Genomic DNA, 9159 nt, shown 5'->3' with positions numbered 1-9159 from the left:
AATTCAGATGGGTCCATTGAACTGCACAAAGCAAGATTTTTAGCATGGCAACAGAAAAGTTGAAGGTGTTGACTATAATGAGACGTTTGCTCCCACGGCAAAGATGGTGACAGTTCGAACATTTTTAGCCATTGCGGCAGCCAAGAACTTCCAACTACATCAAATGGATGTCCGCAATGCGTTCCTGCACGGGGACTTAGAGGAAGAAGTATATATGAAGTTTCCGCCTAGCTTTGAGAAACAATCACCCGATAAGGTGTTTCATCTTCAAAAATCCTTGTATGGTTTGAAACAGGCCCCTAGATGTTGGTTTGCTAAATTATCGGATGCCTTGAAAACTTATGGCTTTGAACAGTCTTATTCTGATTATTCTCTTTTCATGCTACGTCGCTGTAACGCTGAGATATATGTCTTGGTTTATGTTGATGATATAATTATATCAGGAAATCACAGTGATGCTATACATAAATTCAACGATTATTTGGGCAACTGTTTACACATGAAAGACCTTGGAAAGTTGAAATATTTCCTTGGTATTGAAGTTGCACGAAATGCAATGGGTATTTTTCTCTCGCAACGTAAATATGCATTGGATCTAATATCTGATTGTGGACTTCTTGGAGCAAAGCCGGCGACCATTCCTATTGAACAAAACCATCAGCTGGCCCTTGCTGAAGGGGCAGACCTCAAAGATCCAACTAGATATAGGAGTCTCATTGGAAGATTTATCTATTTGACTGTTACTCACTCGGAGTTGTCATATTGTGTTCACATCCTCGCTCAATTTATGCAGAATCCAAAGATTGAGCATTGGAACGCAGCTCTTAGGGTTGTTCGTTACTTAAAAGGTAATCCTGGGCAAGAAATTCATCTAAGAACTGATTCTGATCTACATTTGTATGCCTACTGTGACGCGGACTGGGCAGGATGTCCTCTCACTAGACGGTCTGTGACAGCTTATTTCGTGTTGTTGGGCAGTTCTCCCATCTATCGGAAGACTAAGAAGCAAACTACAGTGTCTAGATCTTCGGCTGAAGCTGAGTACCGATCCATGGCTGCAGCTACCTGTGAGCTCAAGTGGTTGAAAGGATTGTTGAGCTCTCTTGGTGTTGAGCATGCCGACTCTATGACTTTTTACTATGACAGCCAATCTGCCCTTCATATTGCCAACAATCCGGTACTCCATGAACGTACAAAACACATTGAGGTTGATTGCCATTATATGCAAGATGAAATTGTCAAGGGTAACATCCAACCTCTGTATGTTCACACTTCCAAACAACTCGCAGATATTCTAACAAAGGCTCTAGAAAAACGTCAATTTGACTCTTTGTTGTCCAAGTTGGGCGTTCTCCATCTCCACTCTCCAATTTGAGGGGGGATATTAGAATGAGAATAATATTGGAAACTAATTTAGCTGATACTCATTTATTGTCTTTATAGTATAATTATTTGATTTCAATTACTTTCAATTATATTCCCCTTTTTAGATGATTTCCACGGATTTGGTGTAATTACCCTGATGTAAGACAAGTTGTACATTGTGTATACATATATCAGCCTTTGAGCATCAATAGAATAAATGAAACACTCAAAAGATAATGAATTTAATTTTTGATTTTTGATTAAAATCATTTGGTTAAATTATATCAGTTGTTTATTTTTTATGTACGAAAATAATTATGTTGAAATAAATGCTCCTATATCATTATATGTTATTCAAATTACACAAAATAATTTGTACATTACTATATTTTGAGAATTGAATTCTTTATAAATTATAAATGAATTTTCCAGTACAGACATGTATAAATTATAATTTGTACATTTTTAATATAATATAATTATTACTATGATTTCTTAAATATTTGCTTACTATAAATTTTATGTGAGTCCAATAAATTTATAATGAATAATCAATTTAAATTATAAGGGTTTTTCAAATATTTTCTTTTTTTATTAGAAAATATTTAACCCGTGCCTCGCACGGGTCTAAGTACTGGTAAGTAATAAAATAAAGATTATTTATAAATTGAAAAACGAGACTTGCATTTGTTTTAAAATGGAAGAAGTATTTCAAGACTATCCAAACTTCTATCTTTTCACTCTTTTTCTATAGGCTGCGCCGCTGGGTGCATACACTGTACTGACAGCAAATCTTCTTCGGTTGTCAAAATTGTCTCCCCTTCCAATTGTATATATAATCTAGTCAACACTATAAATACACACGCAAAGACAATCAATTTTCTTCCTACAAACACACTTAATCTCCTTCCTCAAAGACCAACTTCAACAACATGCGACCACAACACAACCTCCTACTTACCTTAATCACCCTGCTACACTCATGGAACCACTTCTCCCGTCTCACACAAGCTGACCCTCAAACACGTTTAATCAACAAAGGTTGTAGCCAATACAACGCAACAAACTTGTCCAATTTCTACCAAAATCTAAACGCAACTCTCTCAGACTTGAAATCACAGGTGGCAAATGAAAGCAAGCATTTTGCAACGGCACAATCCGCCAAAGGAGCAAACCCTGTTTATGCTTTGTTTCAGTGCAGGAATTACCTCTCTAATTCTGATTGCGCCGCTTGCTTCACCGTCGCCGCCGCACAAATACGTAACTGCTCCGCTGGTTCAAACGGTGCTCGGGTTATTTACGATGGTTGCTTCCTTAGGTACACCTCTGCCTAATCTTTCTTTAATTGTATTATTATATACTATAAGTATATTTTTTTATGATAAGGTTGGCATGTTGTTGAGTGATCATGTATTCACATCCACACACAAGTTCAGATAATTTGATATTGAGTCATGAATTACTATTATTTTTTGTCACGTTATTAATTAATTAATTATATTTAAAAAAAAAAACTCTTGACTCATAGATAAAAAAATAGAGAACTACCAATTATTAGTTAATCTAATGGTAATTAGAGCTAAATTTGATAGAAATGGTCACGATTCAATCTCTCACAATTGCGATTGGGAGGAAGTTGGTCTCTCAACCGAACTATACTAGTAGTAGTGATAATAAGATGTGACCTTATGTGTCCACCTAATCTAATCACCTTATTCTTGAGAATGATCTAGACATGCAAAGTGCCACTTTTAAAGCTAAGAACAACATCATAAATCTCTTGAGTTAAAGACATCATTAACTAGTTTAAAATTTTAAGGGAATGTATCTCTTTGATTGAATTCTTAGTTATATTAATAACAATAATTCAACATATATTGATTCATTATTTTATGTATTTATGATATCATATACTATTCATGAAAACAAAAAATAAAAAACAAACCACTGCCGACCTATCGGTTTTTGAATTCTTGTTAATAATTTATTATTAATTAAAGTTAGTTAATTACCACACAAATTACTCCAACAATTTTTTAGAAGTTAAATTTTTTAGAAGTCAAAGTCGTCCCATCATTAAATGCTATCTTAACTAACTGCTACTAGTTGACTACCTATCATGATTTTATTTTGATAATTTGAGACGTGCAACGTTAATGCTAAGTATCACTGGTCAGCTATCCGCCACCACATGAAATAATGTGTCATAATGGAAATCAGAAAAGAAAAAAAAAATCCAAATTGATTTATTTAGAATAATATAATTTCCTTTTTTGTTTTAAAATACATAACTTAAAATTAATAAATCTGTATAATTAAAGAGAGACTAGAATATATTTATTAAAATGCTTTTAAGTTTATCTAATACAAAAGTAAATAATATTCAATTGAGTGATTAGATATTAATTATTAAATAGTATAATTACAAAATTAATATAATAGTAGAGTGAGATCATTGACTCTAGTTCAAATTTGATCATCGAAAAAAAAAAAGTTCTACATTTTTTTTATCATATGAATTATCTTGTAATTATGAAACAAGTTAATTACTTTAGAAAATTAAGTATATCTTTTTAAACCTTTACAAAAATAGAAAATATACATTTTTTTTACTTAATAAGTAACCAACTTAACCAATGGCTCTCAAGTGCCCTTTATAAGAGCCTAGCTATATGAATCACCTCATCCACCACCTCATCCACCATCTATCTACTTTCAATAAAATGTCCTTTCTCTAACCAGTCATCCTCCACCTTAATAGCCAACAAGTTGTTCCTCTGGCTCCTCTGCTTAACACACAAATGAAAATACTCAATATTAGCATCCCTTTTCTGAGCCAGGCTATCCTCTAGCGTTGGTTGAGTAATGAATTGCAATATCTAAAAAGCTCCCTTAAAATTATGCAATTTATATAATTAGGGGTGTAACGGTTTAGCCAATAACCAATCTATATAGGACACTGATTTGGGTGAGGTTAAATAACACCCACTATATCAATGGGTCGGTTTTGACAAATTTATTAATTTTTAAATTGAATTGCGTTGAGGTGGATAATGGGTTGTCCAAATACTTTTTTATTTTATTAATATTAAATGAATAAATAATAAGTCATCGTATTTTTTCATAAAAATTATTCAACATTTTTTTATTTTCTTAAAAAAAATTAGATAAATTTCTTTACTACTTTTTAATAGTCTTAAAATAATAACTGATAACATAAAATAATAAATATTATCATAAAATAATAGCAATAAATTAAAGTTACATTACATAAAATCGTATTAGTAACAAAATAACCAAAGACTGAAATATTCAAAATTAGTTAAAGTCAAGGTAGACTGAAATATCCAAAATTAGTTAAAGTCAAGTTCACTAAAATAGTAAATATTCAAGAGACTAAAATTACAACAACTAAGTTATTATTCATCAAAAGATTAAAATTATAATAATAAATGTTTGATTAATAGGTCAGTGGGTATTCTAGGTTTGAGTTAGATTTTACTCGAAATTCGATTTTTTAAATGAGATTTTTAGTTTTTAAACGCATATCTACCTAATTACTCAACCTAACCCACTGTTTATTAAATTTTTTTAACGGGTTAACGATTTTGTGGGTTGACACAACCCATAAATACACCCCTAATTTTAACCTCAAAATAAGTTTATTTAAAAAAAAATAAATAGTACAAAAAAACTGTAATATACTTTTATTATAATCATTGAATAGAAATTAAACTTTTTTTCGAGAGTTTAGAGGATAAATAAAGAGATATTTATAAGTGAGAAATAGAAAATATATATTATGTGTTTTTTAATTTTAAAAAAAATATTATTATAAAAAATGATAAATATTATAATTTAAATTTTAAAATATTATAATAAATAGATTGACTTAAAAAAAAGCTATGCTAAATTCTTCAAATTCAAATTATATTATTACACTACTCTTAAAATAAAAAATATATCAACAATGAACACTATTTATTTTTCTTTACTGTTATGAACATGCATTTTGATGCTGAGATAAACAAAGAGAAATTACATTAAAAAAATTTAACAACTCTAAACATTTTTAAAATATTGAGTAATGTATCTGAAATATATATAGATGAAATATGCATATATTATTCAATGTATTTCAAAAGTATGATCCTAGAAGCTTTGAAATGATATCAGGTACGAGAGCAATGGATTCTTCGACCAAACAACTCTACCTGGAAACAGTATGATTTGTGGAACCCAAACAGCAAATGGAGCAGCTGCTTTTACTGCAGCAGCACAACAAATCCTACTCAATTTACAAACAGCAACCCCCAAAATTCCTGGTTTCTTTGCAGCTACAAAGACACCGGTTTCTGGAACTGGAAACGCAATCTATGCCATTGCTCAATGTGCTGAATCAGTCACTCAAAGTGGTTGTTCAGATTGCTTAACAGTTGGATTCAACAACATACAGAGCTGTTTTCCTAATGCAGATGGTAGAGCATTTGATGCTGGTTGTTTTATGAGATACTCAGAAACATCTTTCTTTGCTGATAACCAGACCATTGATATTACTCCGTTCCTAAAACAAGGTAAAGTTAGAATATTTTCCTTACTTGTAATATCGTAGGCTCTAACGGTATCTCTGTAACACCAAGACCCCTAAAAAAAGACGAGTACTGACACTTTTGATTATGTTTATTTATTCATTTGTTTTTAATTATTACCATCGAAGTGTCTGTGTTGGTGACGTGTCCGGTGTCCATGTCTATGTCCGTGCTTCATAGCTAATGTTAAAAGCTAATGAGGTTAAGTGTGTTTTGGTATCTTAAGGTTCAAGTAAGAAGGGAGCCATTATTGGTGGTGTTGTTGGAGGTGTAGCCCTTATTCTGATCATTCTCATTGCACTATTTGTTTGGCTTAGGCTCAACAAGAAACCCAAGAGACATCACAGAGGTGAGATATTTTGGAAAATATTTGAATCCATGATGATGATTACTTGCAAAGGAAGATACTATATATATTCTTGGTGATGTTTTCTTTATCAGGTGACATATTGGGAGCGACTGAGTTGAAAGGTCCACTTACTTACCGATATAACGATTTGAAGTCTGCAACAAAAAATTTTAACGAGGAAAATAAACTTGGAGAAGGAGGTTTTGGAGATGTATACAAGGTATATACTTAGTTATTTTTCAACATTTTTTTGTTTATTTTCTATTACATGTTCACAAACATGCATGGTTTGTAAATCTCGGACAGGGAACTCTGAAAAATGGTAAAGTAGTTGCTGTCAAGAAATTGATTTTAGGCCATTCCGGGAAGATGGATGAACAATTTGAAAGTGAAGTGAAGCTCATAAGTAATGTCCATCACAGGAATTTAGTTCGACTTCTCGGATGTTGCAGTAAAGGCCAAGAAAGAATTCTTGTTTATGAATACATGGCAAACAACAGCCTTGACAGATTCTTATTCGGTAAAAACTCATGTTAATTTTCCTATTGTATCAACTCACGTCTCGCAACATAGATATTTGCGGAGAAATTTTAGGAATAAACGGTGAAATATGATTTGATGCAGGTGAAAAGAAAGGTTCCCTTAATTGGATTCAAAGGTATGATATAATTTTAGGCACAGCAAGAGGTTTGGCCTATCTGCATGAAGATTTCCATGTTTGCATCATACATAGAGATATAAAGACTAACAACATCCTCTTGGATGATGATCTTCAACCTAAAATTGCTGATTTCGGATTGGCAAGGCTTTTACCGGAAGATCAATCTCATCTTAGCACAAGATTTGCAGGAACATTGTAAGTACAAAACTGTTAACTCTAATAAATGAGACACATTTTAATGTTACATTTGCATTCTATGTATATATATATATATACTATTTTATCACCTACGGTTTAAAAAATGCGAACATGTCAGGGGATACACTGCACCAGAATACGCAATCCACGGTCAGTTATCAGTGAAGGCTGATACCTACAGTTTTGGCGTTGTAGTCCTAGAAATCATAAGTGGCCAAAAGAGTAGTGAGTTAAGGGATGATGCCGATGGTGAATTCCTTCTTCAAAAGGTAAGAAATTTCACAAAATTTTGTTAGAATCTTAGCGACTATTTGCTTATTATCAAGTCTCATTTTCATTTTCGCAGGCTTGGAAACTATATGAGGAAGAAAGACACTTGGAGTTAGTTGACAAGACACTGAACCCTAGTGACTATGATGCACAGGAGGTGAAGAAAGTTATAGAGATTGCATTACTTTGCACTCAAGCAACAGCCGCTACAAGACCAACTATGTCTGAAGTACTAGTTCTACTCAAAAGCAAGAACTTTGCGGAGCATATGAAACCAACCATGCCTGTCTTTGTTAACACTAACCTAAGACCTCGGACAGATACCTCTACCTCAACTGCTTCTTCAAAATCTAATGCAACTGTTTCCACTTCTATATTATCAGCTAGATGAAAATGTTATTGAAGCATGGATATTCAGTTAAGGGATTTGAGGTTTGAAGTTGAAGTGAAGCCAAACAAAGAAAATAAGTGGAGAAATATTCTCTATAAACTCTTAAAGCATGTACATTTTTATATACAAATACCAAGTGTGGTATGAAATAGTACTAATGCAAAGCTATTTTATTTACAAAAAGTGACTTTTGGGTTTGGGTAAGAAGAATTTATTGGTTTGTGTTATAAAGTCCAAATGGATCAAATTCAACCATGTCAATTTATACAAGTTTCATTATTATAGTCTTTAAAAACTATCGGTACATTCTGTACCGCCTAATCGTGTGTGGATATGGTCTAGATTATTTAATCTAAACTTACAACTTACATGTTTTATAGTTTGAATTCTATGATCTGGATGTGCAAAAGCCCTGCATTTGTGTTTGGATTATATAATCATAATCTACATTTTCCAAATAAAATATATATATAGTTCACTTATTTTTTACGGTTTATTTTACTCACATAACAATGTATACCATAACATCACAAAGCAAAAAATTATTATAACTAAAAATACTAAAAAAAAAAAAACAAACATAATAGGACACATTATATATAATACATAATAGATAATATCATGCACAAATACATAATATCAAATATCAAATGATTCTAAACGAAATATACAATCTAAAATACATCCTACTATATAGCACACGATCTACTCCCCCCTCTCTTATGACAAGGGGCAAAATAACTATTAATCCGTTTATTTATATTAAGAGTAAAATAATCTCATCTTGCACTATTTTCTATTAAATGAATTCAGAGACGGTAATTGTACTCATATATTTAAAAATAATATTAATAATAATTTAGATATGACAATTTTACTCGTATATCTAAAAATAATATTAACAAATAGGTAGAAATTCACATATACTTCCTTCGGCCTGAATTATAAGTAAATATTCTCTTTTTAGGTTCATTGAGTAATGAATGTATCTGGTCTACATAAAAGAATTTATTAGTTCTTTTCGTTTGTTGATGTTATTCGTTATTTCGGTCTTAACAGTTTAAGTTCTGATGCATACATGGCCATAAACCATGACATGCAGGCGTCTTTTGTAGAGAGGTGACACTTAGACGTAATTTTTCCACCTACCAATAGTCGAGATGACTATCACCTTGGATGACGTCTCATGCCTCTTGCATTTTCCCATCAAGGGGAGATTACTGGGCCACAAGAGGATCAGTCGAGAGGAAGACGTCGACTTGATGGTCACCCAATTGAGGGCTGACATAGTTGAGGCCGCACAAGAGGCACATGACAATAGATGTGTTCATGCTAG

At 32.2% G+C, this 9159-nt stretch overlaps 1 protein-coding gene across 1 annotated transcript; it reads left to right on the top strand.

The window, feature by feature from the left end:
* Nucleotides 1-2050: 2050 nt before the first annotated feature.
* LOC131662110 (cold-responsive protein kinase 1-like) lies at nt 2051-8082 on the top strand. Its single transcript, XM_058931805.1, has 8 exons — nt 2051-2683; nt 5542-5939; nt 6181-6303; nt 6396-6523; nt 6610-6823; nt 6928-7159; nt 7281-7431; nt 7509-8082. The coding sequence occupies exons 1-8, from the start codon at nt 2298-2300 to the stop codon at nt 7821-7823; spliced, it is 1947 nt and encodes a 648-aa protein (XP_058787788.1). The 5' UTR covers nt 2051-2297; the 3' UTR covers nt 7824-8082.
* Nucleotides 8083-9159: the final 1077 nt, after the last annotated feature.

This window comes from Vicia villosa, linkage group LG3 (assembly GCF_029867415.1).
Source record: "Vicia villosa cultivar HV-30 ecotype Madison, WI linkage group LG3, Vvil1.0, whole genome shotgun sequence".
Taxonomy (NCBI): domain Eukaryota; kingdom Viridiplantae; phylum Streptophyta; class Magnoliopsida; order Fabales; family Fabaceae; genus Vicia; species Vicia villosa.
The sequence above is the reverse complement of the archived record's forward strand: the minus strand, read 5'-3'. Positions and strand labels throughout refer to the sequence as shown.

Bases quoted from the DNA above. Each gene is read 5' to 3' on its own strand.
- LOC131662110 (XM_058931805.1), top strand. From the start codon at position 2,298: ATGCGACCACAACACAACCTCCTACTTACCTTAATCACCCTGCTACAC. The intron at 6,824-6,927 runs GTAAAAACTCAT...GATTTGATGCAG, and splicing joins CCTTGACAGATTCTTATTCG to GTGAAAAGAAAGGTTCCCTT. The intron at 7,160-7,280 runs GTAAGTACAAAA...CGAACATGTCAG, and splicing joins ACAAGATTTGCAGGAACATT to GGGATACACTGCACCAGAAT.